Source organism: Octodon degus, unplaced genomic scaffold (assembly GCF_000260255.1).
Source record: "Octodon degus isolate 3935 unplaced genomic scaffold, OctDeg1.0 scaffold00014, whole genome shotgun sequence".
NCBI classification, from domain to species: domain Eukaryota; kingdom Metazoa; phylum Chordata; class Mammalia; order Rodentia; family Octodontidae; genus Octodon; species Octodon degus.
In genome coordinates, this window is record NW_004524590.1 from 18,119,062 (window position 1) to 18,132,103 (window position 13,042).

At 37.6% G+C, this 13,042-nt stretch overlaps 1 protein-coding gene across 1 annotated transcript in view; it reads left to right on the forward strand.

The window, feature by feature from the left end:
* Nucleotides 1–155: 155 nt before the first annotated feature.
* Slc35f5 (solute carrier family 35 member F5) overlaps nucleotides 156–13,042 on the forward strand; it is a gene marked incomplete at its 5' end in the record, with an annotated part of 44,136 nt that continues 31,249 nt past the window's right edge. The window contains 5 exons of the mRNA XM_023709686.1: nucleotides 156–216; nucleotides 618–708; nucleotides 834–975; nucleotides 4,350–4,493; nucleotides 7,334–7,396. Coding sequence (XP_023565454.1) covers nucleotides 156–216; nucleotides 618–708; nucleotides 834–975; nucleotides 4,350–4,493; nucleotides 7,334–7,396 — 501 coding nt within the window. The remainder of the gene's footprint in view (nucleotides 217–617; nucleotides 709–833; nucleotides 976–4,349; nucleotides 4,494–7,333; nucleotides 7,397–13,042) is intronic.

Here is a 13,042-nt window from a genome sequence, read left to right on the forward strand (position 1 = left end):
CTCCGCCCTCGCGGCGGCTGCGGAGCCGGGGCCGGGCGCGCAAGTCTCGGGGCGGGGAGCGTGGAGGCGGCCGGAGCGGACGCCCGGCTTTGCCTCGCTCGCGGCTGGGGTGTCGCCGCCGCCCCCTCCTGAGAAGGGAGGAGGATCCCCTGTAACGCCGTGTGCCCGCTTCTTGGGGACGCCGTGTGCGTCTAAGGCGCCGGCCGTGGTCGCGGGGTGGGTGGGGAGCCCAGCGCGGCTCCCCTGCGCCCGAGGACGCCCTGCGTGGGACCTGGGGCTCGGGCGCGCGTCGGGCGCGGTGCTGGGGCTGGAGCCCTCCGTGCGCTGGGCGAGGCGAGCGGGCTCTGCGTGGGGTGCTCAGAGGCGCTGCCTTGTGGGGTTCACTGGTCCTCCTGGGGGGCCCGCGCGGGGCGTGGTGCTTCCCCGCCCCGTGGGCCTCGCGCCGCGCGCCCCGAGGCACACAGTGGGTGACGCGAAAGCCTGGAGGAAGATGTCGGCCGAGCTGAACACGTTTTCGTAGTGTTCTTCGGTTTGCTCTGTTTCCAGGTGAATTTAGAAAGATGTGGAGAATCTCGATTTGTGACATTTTTATAAGCATCGTTTTGTCGTGGTTGTAGGTGGGCTGAGTTCTTCGCCTCCTTTTAGCCTGAGATCTGCCCGCTTTTCAGGCGTTGCTTTTGAAGATCTCAGAGAGGCCCTTAAAACAAGGTAAATTCTCCTACTACACATTAGCTGACAAATGTCAGGTATCTCTCTGTACTTCTTGTCTCATATTCTATATGGTTGTTTTTCTAAAAAGCACCTGTAATGAGACTTGTATTTTCTAAAAACAGACTGCAAATGGTGTGTGTATTTATCATGAACCGAATAAATTCCCCGAGCAGTGGCTTCACTCAACGCAGGCGGATGGCTCTTGGGATCGTTATTCTCCTGCTGGTTGATGTGATCTGGGTTGCTTCCTCAGAACTCACTTCGGTACGTACCTCTTCTCCAGGAGTGATATGATCACCTAGTAATGGTATCACTCTCATTCCATAGTATTTCTAGCAATTACTAGAAATCCTGACTGCAATATTTTAAATACTGTTGAATTAGTGGTTTTCTTTCATGTTGAGTCAGTGTCATTTCTAGTTAGCATTGTAAAAATGCCCTTTGTTTTTATGCAATCATCCTGCATCTTGTAGGGTTAGAGATATCATATTTTCTTAATATTTTAGATGAGTTTAGTTTTTTAATTCCTAAATTCAATTTCTCTGCAAATACTTTCTTTCTTTTCTTTTTTCTTTCTTTCTTTTTTTTTCTTTTTGTGGTGAGCAACCATTCAGGATCCAAAACAATTTTCTACCATTTAAAGTAGAAAGAATACTTTTGAAGTAGTGGTATAGCTCAGTGGTAGAGATTGGTCTAGCGTGGGAAATTCCTTGGCTTCAGTACTCAGCACTGCCCTAAAACAAGCAAACAAGACCTCACTTTTGGAAAATGAATAAAAGTGATCAGAAAAGCTTTCCTGTGCAGGTCCTTATTAATGCACATGCACATATGTGTGTGTCTGCTGAAGTATACAGTATGTGAGTGCCTTCAATTAAATACTGTCTTTGATGACCCATTGATAGCATTACAATATTTTGAGTTCACAAGTTAGTTTTTCTTTCTACATGTTTAATTCTGTTTGGTTAATAATTCCTACAAAAAAGAATTAGCTACATTTCAACTCAGTTGTGGGAATCTTAACAAAACATACAAAGGCAGACTACCATTTACAAACAAATTTAAATGTCAAAAGAGATAGTTTGATAGTATGGTTCTTAACATCATAGCTAAGTAAAACATAAGCTTATGAATAAAAAAAGATTCATCCTTTCTGGAATTAGGCTTGGTAGTGCAACAGGTCATTAGTTTTTCACTTTAAAACTCTCCAGTAATCTAGATTAACATTCTGTAGTTTTACGTCAAGGAAATCTTAATATTGGCAGAGAACTAAGCTTGGAAATTTTACAGTTTTAAATAAATTATTTTACTTGTCAGATAAGAAAATTTAGACAGATCCCTTGAATTGTATTTTAGCAATTTATATCTGAACAAAGTAAAATAAAACACAACTTATTTGTGGTAATCATTTCACAATATATAACTTGAATCAAAATGCCATATGGTACATAGTAAAAATATTTAGTTTCCTCAATTGTATCTCAGTAAATCGAGGGGAGGCTGTATAACAACTTTTATCCAAGAGCTTGTTTCAAGTTTTAATACTTCATCCAGATCAGCTCATTGGTTTGTTAAAAGTATGTAATTTTTCCTCTTAAGATATATCACACATTCTTGATTTTGCTGTTGTTTCCTTGTTAACTTGTTCTTTTATTTTCTGTAAAATGACAAAAGGGTGTAAAGTCTTAGATTGAGCTTTTTAGGAACAAGTATTTTGGTAACACCAGGTGCGGCGTTACAGTGTGGATCACTCAATGGCCAAAAGTCTTATTTTTGATGATGCCAGCTTAAACCCTTAGGTAATAGGGAAATGTCCATATGATTATTGCCTTGGTAAGAGTTGCAAAATGGTTATTTTTCTAAAGATCACTCTTTCTATTGGCTAGAATCCTTTAGGGAGAACTTTTCCACAGCTACTATTTAGTTATTCTGAAACACCTTCGTATGTACAAGTTGAGCATACCTTGATTTTTTTTTTTTAAATCTTTTTGTCCATTTTAGAATAGAATTACCTAGCAACTTCCACAGTGACTATTATAAATTCATTAATGTTTATATATTTTATGTTTGCTTTTAAAGCTTAAACTGTCTTATGTTTGACTACTGGAAGCCCCTTCAAGTTGACTTTGGGATCCTTTTAATATGACCCCAATAATCTTTAATTTTTTAATTTTGTTTGTTTTTATTTTTGTTTTCTGGCACAAGATGCCTTAGACTTACGTACATTTCTCTCTCTCTCTCTCTCTCTCTCTCTCTCTCTCTCTCTCGTATTTGCTATAGGGTCTCTGTGCAGATCAGACTACTAATTAGCCTCCTGTTCTCAGCCTCCCTAGCACTGGGATTACAGGCATATACCACCACTCCCTGTCTCAGTAGCCTGCACAGCACACCCAGGAGGGCAGCATGCAGATCCCTGGATTGAACCCTGGTTCCTGCACTTGCCTAAGCAGGTGCTTAGTTTGCTTAGCTATCTTGCCAGTCCACTTTCTCCTTCCCTCCTTTCTTCCCTCCTTTCTTCCCTCCTTTCTTCCCTCCTTCCCTCCTTTCTTCCCTCCTTTCTTCCCTCCTTCCCTCCTTCCCTCCTTCCCTCCCTCCTTCCCTCCTTCCTTCCTTCCTTCCTTCCCTCCTTCTTTCCTTCCTTCCAACAGGGTTTTACTATATTGTTGGCTTTGAGCTCACTGTGTAGCCCAGGCTGGCCTCAAACTCATGGATCCTGCTTCAGCCTTCCAAGTGCTGGGATTACAGGTGTGTACCACCACACCCAGCTTGTGTACATGTCTTCCCTCATACTTGGATTTGACTGTTGCCTCTAGGACAGTAGTTTCTGTTAGTACAACATGGTACAGACTGTCACCTGGTCCCTAGAATTGATTTTTTCCTTGTTTGTCAAGTTTTTTAGAGCTTTTCAGTGCACCCTTTTCAGTGTTTTTTTTATCTGTAGACAAAAATGCTAACTTTATATTGGTATTTCCAATTTATATGAAGATTGTAGGTTCTTGTATAACTTCCTAAAACATTAAACTTCATGTAATTTTCTTCATATGCCATTCTTTTTTTTTTTTTTTTTTTTTTTTGCAGACCCGGGTATTGAACTCAGACCCTTGCGCTTGCCAGGGAAGCCCTTACTCTACTGAGCCTTCTCCCCGACCCCTGCCATTCTATCTTGTTGCCTTGTTTGATGTCATTTCCAGTGTTTGGGCTGACTCTTCTTCAGCCCTGCCCACACAGCTCACAGTAGCTTCTCAGAAAACTTCCTTCACCTTCCTGAGCTGGTCATGATACTTAGCACATCGTGCTGTATTTTCTTTATTTATTGGTCTCCTATTTGACTGTAAACTTCTCAAGAGTAGGAAAGCTGGTCTTATTTTTCTTTAGCCCATAGTACAGGTTTGTTGCATGATAGGTTTTCAGTGGATAGAGAGCCAAACTTTTTTGGATGTTGTTGCTGCTGTGTTTGGCAAAAGGAACCTTTATATGCAAGGCAAATACAGTATCAGAAATGAATTTAGATTGTTTTGACCTTTCCTGTACAAAAAGAATCTTTTAAAAATTAAAAATCATATAAAGGCCTTTTTTTCTTAGAGATGAGTGGTAAGTTTTAAAGTCCTCTCAAAGTTCTCTGTGTAACTTTTTCCCTACAGTATGTTTTCACGCAGTACAACAAACCATTTTTCAGCACCTTTGCAAAAACATCTATGTTTGTTCTGTACCTTTTGGGCTTTGTTATTTGGAAGCCATGGAGGCAGCAGTGCACAAGAAGATTTCGAGGAAAGCATGCTGCTTTTGTAAGTTTTTAATTTTGTTTGTTGGGGAGGGCATAAATTTTCAAAGTTTAAAGATTATTAATTTCTTTACATATAGACTTAAAATTGTTTAAAGTGAGTAATGATAGAATACAAGAAAAACTTATTTTTGTCCAAAATATTAAATATATTCTAATCAACTTGATATCAGAATATCAGAAATCAAAAGTATAGCATTACTTTCCTTCTCCCTTACCTCATATCTTTTGAGTTGTTAGTTGTTGAAGTAGCCCAAGTCAGCTAATATAGAAAGAAAGGAGACAGGGACAGGAGTATCTAGAGTTTTAGGTAATTACAGGTTGGATGAGGATCATCTAGTAGTTATAAAGTCTATTGTAGAAATAGAATAATTCATTTTTATATATTGAAATTAAAACTATATTTCAGGACAAGTTTCAGGCATTGGAGTAGTCAAATTGTATTCTTTCATTAATCTCATATAACATGCTTATTCAGAGTCTGAACATATATTCATTAGGTAAGACAGGAAATTATGCTAATCCCCCAAAAAAGTACAGACAACAAAAAAAGACTAATAGAAACAAAAAAAGATACTGGGATTATTGTGATGTATATAAAAATGGTAGTGATAGTTTATGTAGTGGTAAATCCTCCTTGTAGAATTAGAAATTTTTATAAAAAGTTTCATGTATTTGGTACAGGGTTTCACTACATGGCTCAGACTCATAGTGATCCTCCTGTCTCAGCACCCTCAGCACTGGGATTATAGGCGTGCCCCACCACACCCGGTTTTGATCCTTGGCTCCCACAGGGCTGGCAAGGCATGAGGTGCCAGGGTAGAATGCAGGTCTTTGTGCTTGCCATGCATATGCTTAGACCCCTGAGCTAGCTCCATGGGCACAATTAGAAATTTTGAAGTTTTCAGAATGAAGAATATAAAACTATTCTTTATATTTTTTTTCTTTTAGTGTATGTGCAACATCTGATTTACCATTTTAACCTTTTTTCTGTTTTTCAGTATTCTAAGATATGTAAATTTGCCATTTTAACCATTTTTAAAGGAATTCAGTGACATTAAGTATACTCACTTTGCTATGTAACCATCACCACTATTTATCACTAGAACTTCTTCATCATCCTGAACCACAACTCTGTACCTATTAAACAAAAGCCCCTAGTCTTTCTTCCCTTAACCCTCAGTGGTCCCTGTATCTCTTTTGTCTTTTGGTTTGTACTTTTTTGGGGGAGGTTAAAATAGAATTATTTCCTGTCTTATGAGCACATTTCTCAAAAAAACATTTTTTAGGAACCTTACAATATTTTTTTTAAGGTGAAGTCTAGAAATTGCATTCACGCACACAAATTTAACTTACTAAAATATGAATATGTATATTTTGTTTTGCATGAGAAATATATATGCATCATGGAAATGCATGTGCAGTGAATGTATTTTGGCATATAGGAAGACATTGTATAATGTTATATGTACAGAAAATATAGAAGAACAAACATGAGAGAACAGTAAATTCTGTCATTCAAAGAATAACCACTAACAATATGTCCTGCTTTTCATTTTTTTGCTTTTCTTTTTTTTAATATTTGGTATAGGGTCTCACTACACATATTGAACTTGTAGTGATCTTCCTGTTTCCAGCCTCACCATGCTGGGTGTAGGTGGCTGGCTCAGTGCACCACTGGGCCTGGGGCTGGCATGGCATGTGGTACTAGGGATTGAACCCTGGTCCCTGCACTTGCCTAAGCAGGCACTTAGTCCGCTGAGCTGTCTTGCTGACCCTCCTGCTATTGTTTTTTATATGTGTATTTTTACTTTTTACAAAAATAAAATTTGTATCCTTATGTCCTGTTTTATAACTTTCCCACTTATATGTCATGAAGAACTTTATAATTTAAAATTACTAGAATATTTTGTATTTTTAAATTGTATTGGTAATAAATGTTCATTGCTGAAGGTAAATTATGGTAACAAGAGTAAGGATTTATAATCCCACAATTCTAAGACCAGTGTAAATTTTGATACTATCAATAGCTTTACACTCAAGTGTCCCAAAGATTACGCATAGCAGACACTGGCCTAGGCTTTGTCATTTGCTAAGCTGCTTTTATGTTTCATTCAATTTGTAATGATATTTTTCTAAACAAAATTTATCATATTTTATTTTCCTATTTTATTTAACCTTTGACAGATTTTTGGTTTTTTTTTTTCTGATATAAATAGGGATTTCATTATACTGTACTAATCTGTAGTTGCTGATTTAAAGTTTCTAAAAGTACAAGATGCATAATATTTTTAAAGCTCTTCTTACTGCCAAATTATAGTCAGTAATGCCTGTACCAATTCATGTCTCAGCAGTGTATGGGATTTAATCCTTGCCAGAATTTCAACAATTGGTATCTTTAATTTACATATTTCATGTTACTTTTCCTGTTTGCTGGACAGGAGAATTTCTATGTTGCCTATGTAGTTTTTTACTTCTAACTCTTTTTAAAAAGTGATTTATATTGGTTCTGTGAGAAGATGGACTTTTGTGCTTGAGTCTTGTTGCCAGTAGTTTGATTGTGGGTAAACTAGGCTTTGACACAAGACAGCTACTTGAGATTTAATCCTGATATGAGTTTTAGTCTCTCCTACTTTGATAAAATGTCAGTCTCAATTTCCTCATTAATAAAGGTAGAATGTTAATACCTAGTCTACATGGCTAAATACTTCCCATTAGCTACGATTGTTATTATTAATCAACTCTTACAGGATTATTCTGGATTTTTGGCTCTGTTTGAGTGGTGTGTGATGACTCCTGTACCACACATTTAATTGAATACTGTGTTTTATTATCTGTATTTAGTTTGCAGATGCTGAAAATTACTTCGCTGCATGCACAACAGACACAACTATGACTAGTTCTTTGGTACGTGTTTTTTTTTCTTGTTCAGCCATGGCAGAAAGAACTCAGATAGCTCTGATGGCCCCTAAGATACATTAGGAGCTATAACTCAATGTTGGTTGTTCTCTATGAGAATTACAGTGCTACTTTTCTTCCTTAAAGAGAGCTGGAACCTGGAGGTAAGCAATTCAGCTATCTGGGAAGAGCAGGGGGAGAGGTAAACTGCTTAAGGATAAGAACTAATAAAACAATCTTCCTCCCTCCCTCCTTTTTTTTTTTTTTTTTTCTTTTAAGCCGTCTTTCCAACTTCATGGTCTTTGATAATTTAGAAACATTTTTGTCTGCCATTGAGAATATATACACAAACTGTTCATTCATATTTTAGAGCAACTAGTACATAGGAAACACTCTAGGCTGTGGAAATAAAGTTCACAAGGGTGTGATCAGAATATACAATGAATATATAAAGAACATTGCTGTTCTTCCCCTCAGAATACTTCCTCTCATTTTGAACACACTTACCCATTGTTCTTGCTGCTTTCTGGCCTTGACTTCACCGTGATCCTCCTGGCTCGGCTGCCTAGCGCTGAGGTTACAGGCCTGTGCTGCCACACCTGGCTGTTCTTACAGCTTTCTGAAGCAGTTCTGGAACTCCTCATCTGTGTTTTTGCCAAGTATGATAAAAAAAATTCAGTGGATTTTTGTTGACAGGTGCCATCCAATGGTAAAGGAGGCTCATAAAAACATTACGGTATATCCTCACCCACTTCATTCAACAGACCTGGCACCATGTGACTTTTGGCTCTTTCTCAAAGTCAAAATTACAATGAGAGGTAAACATTTTTGTTTTAATTTTTTTTAAGTGTTTTTTTAAGAGGTAAACATTTTGAATTAATTCAGGTCATTAAAGGAGCTGTGATAGCACAAAGAAAGACACAAAGCGTGACTTCCACAACTGCTTCATAAAGTGGCAAGAACACTGGGTTAAGTGTATTCAGAGTGAGAGGGTTTAATGGCAGTGTGTCTTTTACTATAGTAATTTTTAAAAAACCTTAAACATTCATTTTTTGATGAGAGCTCTATGTTCGAGAGTATAAGAATATGTGTTTGACACACTGAGAGGGAAATTATATAAACAATACCTTTTACAATAGCACCAAGGAAAATGAAATACCTTGGAATTCATCTTACTAAAGAAGTCAAAGATCTTTTCAAGGAAAATTACAGTACTCTTAAAAAAGAGATCCTAGAGGATTTCAGAAAATGGAAAGATATTCATGATCCTGGATAGGAAGAACCAACATTGTGAAAATGGCCATACTCCCAAAATTGCTGTACAGATTTAATGCAATCCCTATCAAACTACCACCAACATACATCATAGAGCTAGAGAAATCATTCCTAAAATTTATCTGCAACCAGAAAAGACCTAGAATAGCAAAGGCAATCCTGGGCAATAAAGACAAGGCAGGAGGCATTACAATTCCTGACTTGAAATTATACTACAAGGCTACTGAGATAAAATCAGCATGGTACTGGCAACAAAATAGACCTGAGGATCAGTGGAATAGATTAGAAGATGCCGAAGCCACTACGAACACACTCGGCCATCTTATCTTTGATGATGGGGCCAAACATACTCACTGGAAGAAAGATAGCCTCTTTAACAAATGGTGCTGAAAACACTGGCTCTCTACATGCCGAAAAGTAAAACTTGACTCAGTCTATCACCATGCACTAAGCTAAAGTAAAATGGAGTAAAGATCTAAACATTAAAGCAGAGACACTAAATCTCCTGGAAGAGAAAGTAGGAGGAACTCTTGAAGACAGGAATAGGCAGAGAGTTCATGAACAAAAATCACATCGCACGGGAAACACATGAAAGACTTTAACAATTTGGACCTGTTCTTATTGAGAAACTTTTGCACATCAAAAGAAATTACCAACAAAGTGAAAAGGCAACCCATAAATTTGGAAAAAATCTTGACAAATAAGTACTCAGACAAAGACCTGTTCTCTAGAATTTATAAAGAACTAAGAAACACTAGGGCCCCAAAATTTAAAGACCCAGTCCAGAAATGGGCATCTAAGATGAACACACACTTCTCAGAGGACGAAATTAAAGAAGCTAATAAATATATGAAAAAATGTTCCACATCATTAGCCATTCGTGAAATGCAAATTAAAACGACATTGAGATATCACCTCACCCCAGAAAGAATGGCTATCATAAAGAAATCACCCAACAACAAATGTTGGAGAGGCTATGGGGAAAAGGAACCCTTCTGCACTGCTGGTGGGAATGTAGACTGGTGCAACCTGATGTGGAGACTCCTTAGAAAAGTTGGACTAGAAATCCCATTTAAACCAGGGAATATTCCTCTACTGGGAATATTCCTGGAGAATCTGAGAACATCATATAGTGATACATGTGTGACTATGTTTATAGCAGCACAATTTGTGATAGCCAAATCTTGGAAAAAAGCAAGATGCCCATCACCTGAGGAATGGATGAAAAAGATGTGGCATTTTTATACAATGGAGTATTACTCAGCTGTAAAGAATGATAAGCTCCAAGCCTTTATATTGAAGTGGATGCCACTTGAACATATACTCATAAGTGAAATAAACCAGACACATGTGTAAATATTGTTTAGTTTCCCTAGTATAAGAACTCAAAAGAAATACAAATAGGTATAATACAACTGAAAGGAAAGCAAGAACTTGAGGACTAAATAATTAAGAGAGGGAAAGGAGAAGAGCTAGAAAATATGACAGTGGCAAGCCATACATTTATATGTAGAAGATGGGTAAGGCAGTGATCCTGAGAATCTTCAGAAGATTTTTGAATGTAGCAGTTAATTGGAAAGATTCTCACCCTGACTAACTATATATATACTGACACCTGTAAACTAAGTAACTGCACTGAATATGGCAATTTGTAATAGTAGGTTCATGCTTGGAGTGCCTGCCATTCTAGTCTTCTGAATACGGGTTGCTTGTCATGACATGCCAGTTGCTGCTGTGCTGTCTCTCAGGTAGATGATTGTTCAGAAAGAAGGGGTGGTGAATGAAGGCAGGAGACAGTAAATGGAATGTTGCGGGACTGTCCTGCTACAAGGTTGTATATGGTTGGATTTCTGGAGTTATGTGTAAACAGAGTAATTATATAATTCTTTATGCCTATTTTTAAATATATTTTAATTTTTTAATTTTTTTTCATCATATTCTGTAGGGACTTAAAGTTTGACATATCAATGGTTGATGAAAAACACCTGTTCCATGTTATGCCTAAGATGTTTGATATTCAGACAGTGAGGTTAAGCTTAACAACTTAGGTTATATGGTAATAACAATAAACTTCTTTTCTGGAGGGTTAACAACCTAAGTTTGCAGACCAAAAATTAGAGTAAAAGGAGGGCTGCAAGGAAAGCCAACATTTTGGCCCTAGCCTTCCAAGGTCAATTAAGACTCAGGACATATGAGAACCTGTACTGTAACATCATGTAACTCAGTTGTGTCCCAAATTTTCTGATCAAGGAGATTATCGGGCCAAAGAGGAAAGTGTTTGATGATATAGAGTGTGCCTAAGGAGAGTCACATGGAGAGAAAACATTTTCTCAGGCTTTCGCAGAGAACAAATTGGCCAAGCAATGGCCTTGACTCATCCACATGGCTGACACTGACAAAGGATCTACAATCTGAGGTATAGAGTCTCATGATAAATCCTGAGGGGATTTCACTGACCTTATCAGATCCAAATGCTACCACTCTTGGTGCATAGAGCTTTATCTTGGTTTAACCATCCAGCAGAAAATATAAAAATGAAGTATAAGAAGTAAAGCCATGCTGTTATGTTGAGCTGTAGGGGACTCAGATCAACAATTTCTGACATTGCCAGTCAAGCGGAAGACCCAATACTATTATGGACTACTGGACTCTTTTAGAATATATTTTGCTGAGTTAACACACCTATAATATTCAAATGACAGAACTAAACAAAAAAGGGGATACAGATGAATGTCCATTGAATGTTCATTTTGTATCTGTGTATTCAAAATGGTTAGGATAGATATATAGTTACATTCTCTTAATGAATAGATTTGTTCTTACAGTGTTTGTAAATAGGATATAATGTCTGCATCTTGTATAGCAAATAACCACTAGGAAGAGAGTATGCAATGTGTTAATTATTGGAACTGTCCTACCAATTTGATTTGAAACTGTTTCATTGGTACTTGTTTCTAAATAAAATTATGGAGAAAAAAAATTTAAATTAAAAAAAGTATGTGTTTGAGGAAAGCGGAGAGGGAAGATTGAATGAAATAATTAGCATACTTATCGCAAGCATTTATAATCTAGTTGGAGACACTAAAGTCCATTCTTTTAATTAAGGCCATTTCTACAGCATCTCTTTAAAATATATTGTTCATAGTACTTTTCTTTCCACATGTGGCATTGTGAGAAAAGTTAAGTCACTCTAATGTACCAGTTGTGAAGCACGGGCTTGATGGCTTTATTGGAAGTACAGAATTACTGACTTTAGGACTGTTGTGTGCCAAGTAGGATACTAGGTACTAGGAAGATTTTCATTAAGCTTGGTGAAAATGCAATGTCTTGTTGAATCTTAAGCACTGACAAGGTAGTACCACTCCTCTCTGTGAGTGCAGAAGGCATAGTTGAGTTGGCAGCCTGCTTACCTGAGTGCTTTTACCTCTTAAGATGTCACATTGCTCTGTGCCAAATGTTATAATAAGTTTGATGTAATGCAAAGGTTGTCCTTTCCCAGACCCTATTGTCTTTTCATTTACGGAATTTCTTTTTATTCTCAAGAGTTCTAGAGTAGCAGGACTTAAAATAGAAATCAAAGAAATACAAAGTTGTTAACTTTTAAGATATAGCCTAGTTGAGGAATTGTACTTTAAATAAAGAACATGTGGAGAATATTTGTAAAAGTTAGTGAGGTATTTAAAATAACTTAAAAATGTGGACCTTAAAAGTGTGGTTAGGGCTGGCCAGATAGCTCAGCCAACTAAAACGCCTGCTTAGATAGAGCGCAATGGCCAGGGTTCAATCCCCCATGTTGCGCTGGCCCCAACCCTGGGGTTCATGAGATGGAGATTGAGACTGGGCTTGGTGGCATGTGCCTGTAATCCCAGCACTTGAGATGCTGAAAACAGAATCACTACAAGTTCAAATCTGTGTAGTGAGACCCTACAGAACCCGTAGACCCTGTACCAAATACATTTTAAAAAAAGAAGAGAAAAGTGTGGTTAGACAGTCTGACCTTAATTCTATTGTCCATTACTTGGTTATTTTATGTCTCTGCTTCTAAAGCATTTCCTTTAAAATATCTATTTCCTGAAGTTATTTTCACAACTAATGAGAAATGCATGTTTAACTGCTCTGAACTGGTATGTGGTACCAGTAAATACTTTTTTATTGTCTACTAACCATGTAAATGTTTTCAACAGTTTTTGTTTTTTTGTTGAAACTTAGATAATAAAGCAATTTAGCATATATATATATATATATATATATATATGCATATTTTTTTTCCCTCACTGACTGCCTTTCTCTTTAGACCATGTGATCATTGTGCTTTCTTATCCCCAGAACCTATAACAGTGCATGACAAGTAGGAGCTCAGTGTGTTGTTTGTTTTAGGGG